Here is a 16,393-nt window from a genome sequence, read left to right as displayed (position 1 = left end):
ATAATGGTATATACCATGCCAGATATATTTAGTGTTGAGGAACATGAAGAATATTACAAACACCAAGTCCTGCCCTTTCCTGATGCTAAAGTTTTTTTTGAGGGTAACAAAGTTGGCTACCTTGCAGTGTTCATGGATATGCTGGCATTCTTATATCTAGTAATTAGTTCTGTCAGGAAGAGTAAAATGTATGTGTAGGTTTAAAAGGTAGTTGCAAAATTGTAGTAAACTCTGCGAACACTTGACAGTGTATCTTAATGACTCTGTTGATCTATTTGATTATCTTTACAAATAGTGACACACGATTCCATGCAGAGACTGTAACTACTTGTAGCCGAAGAAATCAGAATTATATGAAGCGTGAAATTTGATTTGCCCAAATAATGATTAATCGATTCCAAGGGTATAAGGTGCTGTGAATAAATGGTAGGTTTGTTCAGAGCTTAGTACAGTCTCCGACTGTGTGATTAAAATTAAAGTTGTCTCCTGCCTTCATGCTGTCTGCGTTTATATTTTCATAACAACATTAAGATATATTTCTAACTGAAGCACAACTGTGAATAAATGTCGGAAAACTAAATCTACAAAATTAATAACTGAATACAATGACAAACCAGAATATAGGCATACAAAACCCATTCAACAGATATTTTAATATTTTACTTCCATTTACGCTTAAGTATTCCTATTGGTGTCTTCTCTTTAGGTTTTATACATGTTAATATTTATATATTATAATTATTCCTGTCTCATTGATATTGACGAAATATATTGAATACCGCTTTAAATTCTTTTTGTTACAAACAGTATTTCTGTTTTCTGAATCTCTAAGAAGATTTACAAAGCAAAGAAACGAATACATGCAGTAGTTCGTAAAAAAAATTACAATTTTCTCAGTTTTAATATGAAATTATTGAATTTATGAGAGGAATTTATATGGTACGTAATCATAGTGGCTTTCTGATTGCAAGCATTAAGGGCCCAAAATAACCCTGTCACCCCCTCGCTTGTGTTTCAGGGTGTCTGCTTCTGAAGAGTCAACTGGCTGTCTTATCATGGGTAAGTGTTATTTATTATCTTCTCTTCTTTCATTTTATAATTCCTTGTGTTACGTAACGCTGAATCCGAAGAGGGGACTGAAGAAAGTTTTATACGATTTGCCTCCGGCTAGATTTCTGTAACATGACTACTCAGTTTCACTATCCTCTTGTTGCATACAGTGGTTAATTAGCTAATGCTTGCCTAAAGACACTATAATTCACGAAGATTCAATTCCCACGGAAATTGTTGTGTTCTGTTGATGATTACGTTACGACAGTGCTACTAACTGATATATCCCGAAGCAAAGAACGTTCCAACCTTTAAATTTCATGTAAATATACTGTAACTTCAAAATGTAACGCACATTATTATGGATGGAAGGACGGGTTTTATTTAACAGTGCCGCCTGTGTGTCTGACTATATAGCGTTAAATAATAGGATGATTAAATCATAATAAATTAGAAGGGATATGAAAGGAAATGGTTGTAGCATAATTTAGGTGCCGTTCTGGCATTTGAGTGGAAGGGTTTGGGAAACACCACTAGACACTTCAGGGCGATGCAAACATATCTGAAACGTTGGTAAAATTCTACCACACAACACGGAACAACCCAGAAGACAGTCATCTTCATATTCTGCGCGGTGAGAACCAGAAATATTGGAGACTGGTTGGTATTAGTCATTTTGTTAAAATCATAGCGCCGTTTCTTATTCTAAATTTACGTTTTCGTCATTTTCTTCCCTCACATCCTAATTTCTGATGGGACAACACAATGCTACATTTGTTTTCCGTATAAAGTTTTTTTAACGAAAATGTGTCATTCAACTGATGCATGCCGTTGGCAATTTTCGTTGGTCTATTAATATACAAAATTTAAAAATTTCTAAAATCGCACAAGGTTTCAGCAGTGTTCTCCTATTTTTCTCCCTTTAACTTGTTTGTCTTTCTCACCTCCCTTCTTGAATGTCTTGATTAGCTCGCTCCGTCGTGAGTTCAGCGTTTGAACCAGATACAGGCCACTAGCTAATAATTTCTATGGAGTAGAGTCATTACTGAGAATCTTGTATTTGGGTAGGTGGTCATACTCCCTGTCCTTAATAGGGCACGAATTCTCAATAATATCCTGTAACTTGATACTATCATGAGTCAGCTGAATCTAATCCACACCATCAGAATACTGACCACTGACCCCTTGGGTTAAACAGCATAGGAAGCATTTGGAGCATTTCTAGATTATCAGAAAATTTCGAAGTATTGTAACACATCTAGCAGTTCTTTGTCCTCATGGTGTATGTGAAGAATGAGAGTTGTTTGGCTTGGTCAAATCTTCTGACTAAAGTGCGATGCACTTAAAATATTCTGCAATTTCTAACCCGACCATTAACGAAAGAGGCGTAATTCTGTGTCTAGCATTCCAAGTGTACATACGTACTTAGTATAATATATCTCTGCTTTATACGTAATAACTAAAGACGATATAAGCAAATGTTTGCGCAGTAAAACTGTGAGAATGTCTTCTGTATCGTCTCAATCTGTAATGTGGTCCCTCACTCTTCCCACCGCCATTCCTCAAGAACTGGTTTTTACTTTATATTTGTTAGTTGCGGGCAATGAGGACCTGCAGACAATTGCGCTATCAATCAGTTTGCGTGATGGCGCCCCGGGGTAGAGGGGGTATCCAAAAAGAAGGGCGGAAAGTTAACGACCTCAAGTAAAAGTAGAATCCGTATGAAATCTGGGACATAAATCTTACATTTCATATTATAGACTTTATGTTGAAGATACAGTACCATATGCAGCTCCGTTTATACGGTAAATAACTCGACCTAATGCAATGACCTTTGATACAAGAAGATTATTCACACTTATTGTCCATAGAGAACAGGTTTTACACCGAGTTTTATTTAGTCTCTCTCTCTCTCTCTCTCTCTCACTCTCACCCACCAAAACTGTGAGGTCGACAACTCGCAATATATTTTAAGAATTGCTGATGAAAAGTACTTTACATTGATTTATGCTCTTCTTACCGGGAACTGTGAACACGATGGGAGAAGTGGTTTACATTGTCCGCATGAAACAAATGTAATGAGTTTCGAAACATGTCACTAGAGCGAGTTCGCCTTGCGTAACACCTTTACTTCACAAAACCTCTACAACGCGATGCTCTCGTAAATAATAAATTTTGATATTTCAAAGTTCGATTCCTACCTGATCTTACCTCCGTTTCAAGAATCAGTGGATTAAACTTCTTACAAAAGCCATTGTTCTTTGTGTTGTGATGGCAATTACCGCTCTCCGAATTTCAGAATCGCCGGAGTAGAATAGAATCCAATTTATTTTAATCTGAAGTGTGTTATGAAACACTCTCGTAGAATTTTTACAACTAGGCAATTTGTTTGTTATCTTCATAGCTCTGAAGGTCAAGTCACTGAAAAGAAAATAAGATTTTATCCGCAGAGAAAATTACCAATAAAAATGAAATAATATTGCAACAGCCGAAAGAATATAAGAGAATGAAAGTTTATGAGTTCAAAAGAAAACTCACATAAATCAAACACAGTATAGCTAAAGGTCGTAAAATTTCGCTTGCCAAATGTTCTCACTGGACGCTGTAAAATTCTGCGCGTTTGGTGTCCTAACCTGTTCAGGTGTTTGAAAATATAAATGTGTAGCTGCGGCTTTAACATGTGACTTTATAACTAGATAAATGGCAGCTTGCGCCGAGTTGGTGTGGCCATAAAATCCCTATTGTTTGCTCATGCTTCAACACCAAACGTTTGTACATATTTTAAAACATACCCATTTCAGTTTAAACGTAGATTTAAGAAGGCGTGAATTGTGTATTAGTATTATTTTAAGTCCAAAAAATATAATCCTGAATTAGTTTCATTCACCTCCAATCGTCACAACTTATTTCCTTTACTTAATTTTATTCCATCATCTCGTTCTTGATCTTCATTGTGGTTGTTTTCTAATCAATTTCCTGGTCAGAACTTTGCATGCGTTTCTTGTCTTTCCCACATGCCAACACTAGATTTAAATATATTAACGATGCTAGATGACCAGCCAGCCTCGAAGTTTCTGGTTGTGGAATATCCTACATTGCTCACTTAGCTTGCTTCATGCTTAGGCCATAACTCCAGAGAGCTTTGTGCTTGTTCTTCCCTCAAAGTAAGAGACGCTGATTCACACGCACGCAAATAGCTGGAAGGAATTAATTTGCTAACATCCTCATATTTTGCGGTTTGGGAAGCCGTAACAATTTTAAAATTAATGTTGTTATGAAAAAGGATTTACGGAATAAGTAATTTTATCTCGCACCTCATTTCTCTTTGACAGTTATATTTACAGATAATAATTTCAACTTTAAATATTATTAAATTATTTTTACATATGGTTATATAATGACCATTTTACAAATGGGCGAATAGTAACAAGCATAGATATGCCATGTTTAAAAACTAAGCTCTAAGTAAGTTATTTGGACGTGTCAGAGATAAAGGAACGAAGCACTTTAAATAAAAGATGACTGTCTGCTTTATGCCTTGCTGCCTCCATCATCGGGGAGGATGGAGGCAGCAAGGAATTCTGAAACGTCGGTGAACTTCTACCCAGACTAGACGGCGCTACAACCTAGAAGACAGCCATCTTCGGACTTTCCGCCGTGAAAACCTCAAATTCTAGTACAGTATTTTAAACAGTTTACATAATGAGGATTTTTACAAATTGTACTCCTCAAGTGAGGCACGAACTATTTAAACAAGAGACGCATATAACGTTTTGAGCTGGTTAAGCGAAATTAGATTGTAGATTAATATTCAGTGGATGTGTGTCCAAGGTTGAATTGTAACTAGTAATAGGTTTCTGTGTAGATAATGATGACCATTCCGGTTCCATAAAAGTGGGAATAAAACTATAAACTTCATTAGAATACACTATACAGAGGTGTTAAACATAAAAGTTTATTTCTTCCAAACATTTCTGGAGACCATGTAAACATACGTATATATGATTATCAAACACCCAGCATAAGAGATTGGTATAAAATTACTTTTAACTTTTACTGTCGTAATTAAAACTACTAAAATACTTCCTTGTCATACTGCACCTGTTTTATGTTCATGTAATCGTATCTTGTGTACGTTTAAAACAAACACACATCATGTTTTAAATACTTTTATGTTCCATGTCATTGTTGATTTGTAGATAAATTTACCTTAATTTACTCTAGTGTCGTCTGCTTGTCCTTGTGAAGAAACACTCATGCGCACCAGAGACTTCTCCTGAAGTGGCTACGATCCTCGTAGGTGATGGGTTGGAACAAAAACCAGCATACGGCGCTTTGAAGGAAAAATGGTTAAGCTGATTTTAATGACAATGTTACACGTAGAATTTTGTGCGAGTTTCTGTGGGGTTACAAACCTATGTTGGAAATCGTGGCACTTCTTGGAAAGAGCTGTGACTATAAGCTGTAAGATTTGAATCTCGACTTTTGTCTTGTCAGCATTTGTTCAGGAACATGATGTGGAAGAAATAAGTGGGTAAAGAGAACTTAACTACATTTACGCCATGTTATGAGGTGTTCTTTGAAATGCTAGTAGTTGGTTAAATTTTTCGCTTTCATGAAAACTGAATGTTGATCATCTTATTTAAAAATGTGCGCTATTAGATCCTGTCTCGATCTACGTTAATTGAGCTCATATCTCGTACCCTTTTTCTTCAATATGAATTTTAATTTCTTCAGGTTTTCCTTGTAATTCGTTTTGCCTTAAATTTCTTAGCCTTATAATAAGTTTATTTTACTATAAGTTTAAACGTCTAACTTCCCAGTCTTTCACTCTGAGTTGTAAAATGTATAAACATAACAGGAAGAAAATTATAGTATTACTTAATAAGAGGTCAATAATAAAATGACGTATAATTATTATTTTTAATGTTAACGGATCTTTCCTCTGCTTTTTAAATTCCATTTGGTCATATTTTGGTTTGAGCTTAGAGCACATTGCATTTCGCTTTCGGAGTCCAAGCGGTTGTTTGATACCAACAGAGGGCAAAAATCTTGCCTCACATAAGTAATATTGATACCCAGAGTTTATATACACAATAATGACACAAAACGGCGTACTTGAGCCAGAAACATAAATTTTAAAGTCTTGAAAGTAGTTAATTAAAGTTTAAGTCCAAAGATCCGCCAGTTTTGTCCAAAATACTGTATTTCCCCGCCTGTAGAAATTTCGTTCAACCCTTCAATGAGAACGCGTCCCACAGGTTAAGAACTAGGTTCTTTGGATGAGAGACCAAAATATAATTAATTTAATCAAGCATTGTCATACTTGAGAAACTGACAGTAGCTCAGCTGATCAAAAGGCTCCAGAATGTTCATTATTGTTTTCTATAATACACATTTAAATGTTACTTTCACATTTACTCCCAGGTTTTCCAAGCTGTCTCTTCCAGTTTAGATTTTCTTACTTAATTTCTGGATGCAATTGTATCCCTTCCAATCGTGCTAAACACCCTGCCAATATACACCTATAAACGTGTTGCAGTAAGTATTACGTAAAAATCAGGAAGGTGGTTTTTAACAGGTGTTCTTACATCTAGAGAGCCTTGTATTTGTCTGAGACTTTCCGCTTCGTGAGAAGGCTCGGTGTAAAAGTGTGTTGGAGTGGTGTGTGTCGTGATTGTGGACAATATCTTGCGATTACATAATATAAACACGACAGCAGCTGTTGCATGATATAAATTGTTACTAGTCATCTAAATCCCTTGAACCTTTTAGTTGTATCAGAGTGAAAAGCGTGAAACGAATGTTTCCGGATATCTGCACGTTGTTCATTGGATGTGCGTGTGAGATGTAAGACCGACTGTTTGTGTAATTTTCTCCTCGTTATAAAGTTATACAACTGGATGAACATAAAAGATGAGTAAGAATAGGAAGTGCCTGCATAACGTTTCTTAAAACGCTGGTGGCAGAATTGTGTTCTACCCTAGTGATGCTGATTTATTCGGCGAAAGCTTTAATTCCATAGAAAAGTGTAAGGAGTGTGGCTGTAGAAATAGTAGCAGAAGTATTCTTCTATGCTGTGGGCCTTGTGTTGGAAACCGCGGAGCTCAGGCCTAAATAATTCCGGAATATCGTGGCGGTTTTATAAGTCAGGGCTGTTGTAAGGATTATATAAATCCGTGACCAAAAATTCTTAATTTTGTAACATGGTTTAAGCCAATTAGTCTTTCTTACATAACCAAATATTTCAGTGTTTTTAATTCACAATACGAAACTATGGACCAGTTAAATTCAGTTCACATCTTCATGTATTGTTTCTTTTAGATTTATTTCAAGATTATTCTTCGATATGATCAGGTTTGCCAACTCGACGTTTTCTAAACTAGTTTTTATTAATATATATTCTCAGTTTACCTAATATTAATAGTAACGTGTGTAAATTCACGAATGGTGAATAGTTCTTTTCAAAAATGCCATAAGTAGCAATACAATTTTTTTTAAAATAAATATCATGGATAATAACCATTTTAGTATTGTTAGGTTTACTGAATAAAGGTGGATGATATGGGTGGCCCATATGTGACGCACATGGTAGAAATGAGAAATGCATATAAGATTTTGGTTGGAAAACTTAAAGAGAAAACCACCAGGGATAACTAGACATAGATGAGAAGTCAGTATTAAAATATATTTTAAGGAGGTAATATGTGAGATTGCAGATTGGATTTAACTGCATCAGAATGGAATCTGGTCATGGTATCTTGTGAAGACTCTGAGGAGAACTCTGAAGTATGTTACATGCGATATGTGAAGGACTGTCAAAAGAATAGAAGTGGGACGTTTTCCTCGGTCTAGTTGTTTAATTTCATGTTCATAGCGAGTTTCATTATTATCAGCTTGAAATCGTGAAGACTCTTGAGTTGTGATGTATTAGAAGCAAATTAATGTTTCTGGGGGCAGAAAAGAGAGAAAGAGTTGAACGTGCGAGTTAGTTCTCGTTAATTATGCAACGCACGATAGAGATAAATTATCAATTAATTTGTCTTGTAAAGAAGAAACAGCGAAAATTACAAGTCTCGAAATGATGTAATGAAATATCAAATGTTTGTATATGACACGGTAACTTGTATCATAGATAATTTGTCAGAATCTGTTAGCTGAATGGAGAACGTTCTATAAAGCCGGTAGCTTCATTAGCTTATTTTTAGTAAGAATTTATAATGCTTGTTAGCGAAATACCATGCAGTACGCAATGATGGTTTGTAGAGAAAACTAGAAATTTAAAACTTATAATAATTTTGCTAAATTAAATTGTTCAATGAATACTTTCATGTAATTTCAGGTTCCATGATCTCATTCATAAAACACAAAATTTTACCCTTGCTGCATTGTTGGATAAATACATTTTTCGTGGTAGTTTCCTAGAACGATACAATTTTCCGTAGCCGCGTTGTTACAGAAATAAATTATGTCGTAGGCTAAATTGTTGAAAGGTCAGATTTTCTGGGTTCGTGTAGAAAAACAAGAAATTTGCAGGACATTTTTCTGTTAAATCTTGATCATCCGTCGAGTTTCTATTTTAATCGCCCTTCTACGTTATTTACTATGTAGGCGGGTCAGTTATTAATTATCGGTGTATTCTATATAGGCTTACTAAAACGCTCTTTTGGTTTGTAATAAAATATATTATTTGTTATGTTTGATCATATTCAAGGCCCTCCTTTGAATGTTTTACTTGATTTTTGTTCAACAGTGAAAATCATTTTCAATCCATATAGAAGTCCTGGCACAGTTTCGAGACGTTTAAATTAATTACCTGCTGTAAAATAAATGCATCCATGCCCTAGGCGGAATTCGAACCCACGACTTCTCCTTGCTCTCGGTGTATGAGCGTGAGTGATGAGACATGCATATATAGTCTATTAATTTCGAAATGTGATGCATGAAAAGGTAAGAAATCTATGCAACAAAATCGAATTTCTAAATAACGTTTTCCACCTCTTTGTATTCTGAATTCATTCACAGAGTAATATCATGTGATAAGTGCATAATGAGTCAGGTTTGTTATAAATTACGATATAATGGTTCTGTCACCCTATAACAGGTGTTAATGAAATATGTTTCAGGCGCCTGACGCTACCGGCAATAGAAGGGCTCAATGCAACAGTAATTTAAGTCAAAAGATGCTGTCTGGTTTTTTTGTTTGCTGTTTTATTTAGCCATTTTGAGAACATATTGTTGATGAGAATATTTGCACCTAACGAAAGGAATTAACAGCAGGTTTGTGTTAATTAAAAATGAGAAATTTCATAACTTTGTTTCTAATCAAATATTAAAGTGTTTAAATCGAGAATGATAGGACGAACGAGGAGAAAATTGGAATTTTTTTAGAGAGACTTAGGCATAGCCTATGTAGGAGAATAATGTTGAAATTAATATAAAAGTAAGTTAATTTGTGGAATGGATTGATAAGGCTAGGGATAGGATTCAGTTGTGGGCTTTTGTAAACACCTTAATAAATCTTAGGTTGTCATAAGAGCCGCAGGTTTCTTAGCCTGATGCATCATGAAGTTGGTTATTTTATTTAACAAACATAACGGAACGTTTCAGAAAATATAAATTGAATTTAGAAATTCGTGTGCATGACGTTTTTAAGTGCAGTTTAATACAGCTGTCTAAAAATATTATCTAATTTATATGACACACTTCCTGAAAATGGTACAATGCCCTTCTTGCACCGAGTCTTTTAATTACTCTCTTGCCCTGTTGCTGATCAGACAGTTGTGGGAGATCTGATAGCTAGGGTGTCACAGCTGAGAGGTGACGTAGTAAAGACGTTCGTGCCATCTGCTTACCAGTATATCATCGAGTTAAATGAGCTAATTAGCATTGACTTGTCTGTAATCCTCATAAGTTCACGTACGAGGCGTTATTCAGTAGGTGTGACACACGATCATTAGATGACTAGCAAACATGTGTGTAATTATGTAAAGACTAACTTAAGAAGAAAGGATCAAGAATTTCTGGGAAGACTTTAGGACTCCTACTACATTTCATTTGCTACAGTGTGCATGGCGTTATTCGGAGGTCCACTGTATTCGATTTATGATACAAAAAATTTGCAACGATTTCCTAGTCTTTCTCCCACAATGTAAAGTCGATCGTGAACAACCGGTTCTTTAACCTCCGACCCTTCTCGTATGAGGCAAGTCAACCTCCCACCGCAGGGGGGTATCTGCAGTGTGCCTTAGTTGAACATCTTAAAGCCTGTCCGACCGAAAGAACAAACCGGAAGATTTCAAGCATTTGACTGTCTTATGATCCAGATGCCAGATGTCTGCATTAGAATAGCCCCCATGATATAATTTTGAGGGCGGTTTTGCGTCTCTCAGTCTCTCAGTGCACTACCAGGTTCAAATATGAAGGTGTGAAAGAAGAAATGAAGGAACAGAAGGATGGAAGAATGGAATAGAGACAACACAGCGAGGGTGCTCTATGGCTGTGGTCATTTTTATTTTCGTTGAATTCCTTTTTTCCTTTCTCTTTCTTACTAATTTTCGTTTTGCAGTCTATGTTACTAACTTGAATTATTACTGTTATTTTGTACTTACGTTCTCTCTTGCATTCATTCTTGTTTATTTCCTACCTGTCATTTATTTTGAATAATTTTTTATATCATTGTTAATGAGGTTTACAACTTATGCAATGCAATAACGTCACATGTGTTAGTCCGGAAAATAGAAGACACCGACATGTAGTACGCGTTGGCAAAGTAAAAGGAAAAATCGGAAAATTGCGGGATGATAACCATTTGGAAAACGTGGACTAAACAGGAGGATACTATTAAAATGGATCTGAAAGAATCTGGTTGAGAGGATGCTAACTTCAAACGCTAATGATAAAGGGCCCTAACTGGAAGTAGTGAAAGGAAAATGGCGCCATAACTTAATTTTTTTTAAACCCCTTTTATATATGGTTTGTGACATGTCGAATATTATATATAGACCCAGAGTAGTCGGGCCTGTTGACAAAACGTATGTCTTTTAAACATTCTGTTGTGAACATAAACCAGATGTAAACCATTTTAGAATACGCTTGTTCGTGGGATAAATGAAAGCGAACAAACAATGCGGCTATAACCACATGATGACCTGAGGCCTGACCTGGAGTTCACCGGATGACGTGGGAACTCTGATCACCGACGATACTGCGATATCATTTTATCATCGTCTGCGGCAACCTCATGTTCACACGATCAGACCCGAACGTTGTGTGAATTCAGAAACATGTAACAGGTCCGTTACAGTATAGACATGCGGCATAGGTGTGTAAATTATCACTGGCCTTATGTCTTCTTGCTGAAAAAATATTAATTTAGGAAGCGAAACATGAACATATTTTTGCCACAGTGTAAACATTTTAACTTTAGTTTCTTGCGATTTGTGTTTGTCTATATTTTTGGAGAAGATGCTTTTGAACAGGGCTGGTTTACCGACATTTCAAAGACTCTGATATGTCCATTTTCATGAAAAGCAAGAGGCAGTTTATCTGTTATATATATTAATAGATTTTGTTACTGTAGTAGTGATGCCATCAGATTGTCTCACGTTTCTGTGACGCAGTAAGACATATTTTATCGTGCAGTGAGTTAAATATAATGGGACCCATAGCTTGGAACAACGGAAGACATGTAAATAATATTTAAATATTTTATTTTAACCTGCAAGAAAATATTCCGCATCTGTGGTACGAAGATTCTTTTTAAGAAGAAAATGTCTACTTGTTCTAAGAATAAGACAAAATCATTTCACCTGCACGGGTACTCACACAAATTCAGAGAAATAACTAATACGATGGCTTAGGGAATCAGAAGGTTCATCACCGAATTAACCAAAGCCCTCCACCGTTCCCTGACCTGGGCCAGAAAAATCCAATCGCCTTCAACTCCTATCTCCCATTGATCCCGCCTAACATTATCCTTCCATCTACGTCTAGGTCTCCCCAGCGGTCTCCTACCGTCAGAGTAATGCAAATATTTTTTTTTTAAAAGAGAAGGCTTAAGCAAAGTGACCAGCTGGAAGATGTAGGGATAATATTAAAATATATCTGAAACAAATGTTTTTGATGATGCAGGCTAGATTAACCTGGTTAATGATCGGGCCCTGATGAAGATGGTAATAAGCCTTCGGGTTTTATAAAAGACTGAGAATTTATTGGCCATTTAAGAAGAATTGCCTCATGGAGTAAGCTGATTAGGTTTACACACATCCACAGTGGGCAAAACTACCGCATTTTAATGTTAAATTGAATAAACTATATACCACTGCTTTCTGAGTATAAAAAGTGCTCATCACGCAATGAGTTGCTGTTATTTTAAGCAGGTTAGCTATGTTCTTTCTGCTGTAGCCTACTTTGTTACTGTTGGCCAAAAACTGCTGTTGCGTTCGAAGTGGTGATAGTTCCTGCTTCATTTTATGCAGTTTGTCATTCCGTGTGTTTATCCATATTTTGGCGAAGGCACAGTAATTATACCACATGGGGAAAATGCTTTATTTCGGCATTGTTGTTTCGAATTTATCAAACAACCTAGCTGGAATGAATCACTGTTGACGAACGGAAAATCTTGAAAGTAATCGTTTTTTTAAAAAATTAAAGTAAGTCACTGAATACAAAGTTGTAAAGAATCGAAAAATGTTATTAGATTTTACTCTGGCAGCGGTAATTTATAAACCACTGGAACCATATGTATGACATTTGTTACAAACATGTGTTGTAGACGTTCCTAAGAATTATACAAGAAACTGAGCTTTCAAGTCAACTGACTGTCTTTAAGCAAGCAACAAGATAACGGAATATTTACTCGAGTACGATTCGATCTGATGACTATTTGCCCACAAGTTCAGTACATTAACCCATCAGCTAAACAGAATTGTATTGTTTGATTATACATTTATATTACATAAATTAGCTTGTGTCATAAACAGTACGTGGTTTGTACGACTTAAAATCTGTACAATAATGAACTAGGCTTTGTAAGTTTTGCCTGAAACTTCTTGCTTATATTCACAATCTTCTGTTATCAGATTTTATGAAAATTTCTCACAGAAACATGAATACATCTGGAAACAAATAGTCTGCAATCGATCTTTCAATCAAAACCAGTTCTGAATAAAATTTGCAAAGTAATCAAAACTGTAAACGAGAGACGTGATGACATACAGCAAATGATCCTCGTAGAACTAACAGCAGCATTGTCAATGAAATAGCAGTCTTATGGTAGCATTCCGACGCCAGGAACACCTTGAGTGGACATAAATAGATATTAAAATCCCAAATAAATAACTCTTTTGGTCAGTGTTTAAGATCTGATTGCCCTGCGACCTTGCATATCGAAGATTACAGATAGTATTGCGCGGTAATGGGACGTCAGAGCCACAATTAAACGGGTCGCCGCCTCGTAACTACTTGTGTCGCGCTTGACCGCTAAAGTAGAAAAACAGCTTACCTCCAGACCGGCCACTACAGGTTGTACATAAAGTTGGCAAACTTTTAGTTCCGCCGTCTGTTTATACTTCAAAAGTATGAGGTCTGTTGCAAGAAAATAGTAGTTGAAAATTATGAATAACAATTTTATATTTATGTGATTAAAGTTATATTGTTTTGTGGGATATGTAAAAGTAACAAATCTATTATAAATTTAAAAATGCATGATTTTACATAGAGCCTGTGACATTATTACCTCACATAATTTCCTGATTGTATAGTATAATTTATAACGATACTTTCCGTGATTATGTATGCAACCTTGCGATGCATATTAAATATGTTCACTCCCTGATCTAGGTTATTCGAAGAAAGCTTGTGCCGGATTCACTACAAAGCAATAAACAACATGCAACAGGCGGAACGTGATGCTGCTTGCCTATAGAAATAATATGTATTACAATGTAAAGTGTTCACACCGGAACGATACTGGTGTCGTCGTTTATAAAATTCTTGCTCAGTGACAGGCGATACTGTTGAATTCAGCTTCCTGCTTTATCGCCGAGCGATACATGTCGCTTATTTCTATGGGGGAGGGGGGTTGTTTATAGTGTCTTTCCGCATTATCCAGTAAATGTATTCTGTACAGTGTATCACAGTACGTAGAGATTATGACTGATGACAAACAATGACAACAACAAATAGTATTTCAGAAATCAGTCGTACCGCGAAGAAAACCACTTCACCTTTACGAAGATCAATCTGTTAGTGCTGTTTAAAGTTATAAATTGGAAAGGAAGGAAATGAAATGTAATGTTACTGATTGTTGAAGATGATGGTATATTTAATTACCTTTAGGCTTTAATGGGCTAATATTTATTTGTTAGGCAGATCTTTTCCTCCATCTCTTAATAAATATCCTTCCCTTCATTTTATGCGCGTTTTAGCTTCGGGATGACCATAGATCCGTGATTGTATCTGTTTATCTGTCCATGTGACCTGACTGGAGAATCGCTGAAATTATTTTGAATACGGTACAGAATTGCTTCAAAATTTGTTATGAAGTTTTAGTTTTGATTGAAAACAGACATCTGCGGGAAATTTACATGTGACCTTACATGCATTTATGGTGGCTAATGATGGTTAGCATTCACAAAAATGTAGTTGCGATAAGAAAACGAGAATGCCAGAATTGTAACGATATGCGTAAATTCCCTTCAGTTTTGTTCCATGTCTTTGTATTCTCCTTTCTCTGCTTTTCAATCTGCCATCCACGGTTCATTCCAAAGAGCCGAAGTTCCACATTGAACTCCAGTCGCGATAACCTATGGAAAAGAATGCTATTACTTGTTAATGGCACTAGTGTAGCGATAGACCTTTGTATCCTGTGGTACCTGGTTCTAATTTCTGCTGGGTTATTGACTGTCTTACTGAGATTTTCTTGCTTTCCCACGGTATTCACGCTAATTCAGCTTCTGTAACTTAAAGTAAGAGTGATAATTTTCTAAAATATTAAATGTTTACTAGACGTGATATTTTTCCATTTTAGTCATGTTATCGTATATGCTCCAAAGTTAAAAGAGTATCGTTAAGTAGCATAAAAATTAAAATTTATAGTCTGAGCTGTTTTATTATTTATGAAAACGACAGCACATGATCGGTGCCAAAAATGTATTTTTAACTTTCTCTGTCTACTGTAACTTTACAACTGCCTACCCATTTTAATGATTCCTCATTGATGCAAGTGGCTGATATATTTAACCTAACCTGCCATATGTTTTATTTATGACATATTCTTATCAGGTTTTAATTTATTTATTTTTATTATTCCCATACTACATGGATAACAAATGAAGTAATTGGATAAATTATGTATGAGCGCTAGAATACGTAAGCAGACTGAGGGAAAACTTGTGATATTCCGCTATCTGTCTTGTAATCACGATAAAATATGTGTACAGCAATGAGTTTAACATGCTGATGAGTATCATGGAAAACAAACAGGGATTTATCACAGGATGGACACAGACGTTGAACACATCACGTGTTCTGCTTCATGCATAATGTGCTGATACTAAAAGAGTGGAAAATTGTGATCAAGTTTGGTATACACGTATTCAACAAACGTGTTATTTCTGATTTTATGTACGATATTGTTCTTGATGTTTATTTGTTTAATATGTGTATGCATAACTCTTATCTCAGATAAACGTGTACTGTTCAGAAGTTAATGACACTACCTGTTACAAAATCAACTAAATAATAGCAAGAATTATTCTTCGCATTTTGTTAAAAATTCACGTTATAGAAAAATGTTTCGTATTTCATATATATTAACGAGATCTATATTTTATCGTGTACCTAGCTTATATGTTAAATAACAAATCAAAATATGCACGAAAGTCATGATACAGGCCTGTCTACATGTAGTAAACCAGTCGAGAATGTCACCGAAGTATATTGAGTGGTTTAGGAGATAAAAATTGGTGACGCAGTAAAGCCAGAACTATGGTATCACCGTTTCAACGCGGTCTCCTCTTTGCCATCAGCAAGTGCAAAGGAAGAGGAACAGAATATGCTGTAGTTCAGTTTCAATTGAGGCGTCAGCTGGTCCGCGTTAACTCCAAAAGAATTTATCGGTTATAACGTGGAACCGGACTGAAATATGGGTTAAGGCCTCACCGCATTATATCTCCTACCTCCTGAAATTCTTGGTGGGGGGGTTAAACGAAACCATAAGATTCATTGCCGTGTTTACAAGAGCCCGGAACTGAATGATATTGTGAATCAGATTAATCCACTCCATGAATTATAAAATCATGACTAAATTTGGTATTACATATCCAGAGTGCACGTTATG

At 35.8% G+C, this 16,393-nt stretch overlaps 1 protein-coding gene across 2 annotated transcripts in view; it reads left to right on the top strand.

Moving 5' to 3' along the window:
• The window catches only part of LOC110839745 (uncharacterized), a 276,902-nt gene that overhangs the window by 135,976 nt on the left and 124,533 nt on the right, over positions 1-16,393 (top strand). The window contains exons 5-6 of one of the 2 annotated variants that reach the window (XM_087353669.1): positions 1,019-1,059; positions 5,275-5,792. Coding sequence is in view for 1 of the 2 variants with exons in the window: in XM_087353670.1 (XP_087209796.1) it covers positions 1,019-1,059 (41 nt within the window). In the remaining variant the exon portion in view is untranslated. Of the gene's footprint in view, positions 1-1,018; positions 1,060-5,274; positions 5,793-16,393 lie in introns of those variants that run through there. The other variant, XM_087353670.1, reaches the window with a different exon arrangement.

The sequence above is a fragment of the Zootermopsis nevadensis genome, unplaced genomic scaffold (genome assembly GCF_977971745.1).
Source record: "Zootermopsis nevadensis isolate Lab colony 2312 unplaced genomic scaffold, Znev_1.0 Znev_ptg000022l, whole genome shotgun sequence".
NCBI classification, from domain to species: Eukaryota; Metazoa; Arthropoda; class Insecta; order Blattodea; family Termopsidae; genus Zootermopsis; species Zootermopsis nevadensis.
The sequence above is the reverse complement of the archived record's forward strand: the minus strand, read 5'-3'. Positions and strand labels throughout refer to the sequence as shown.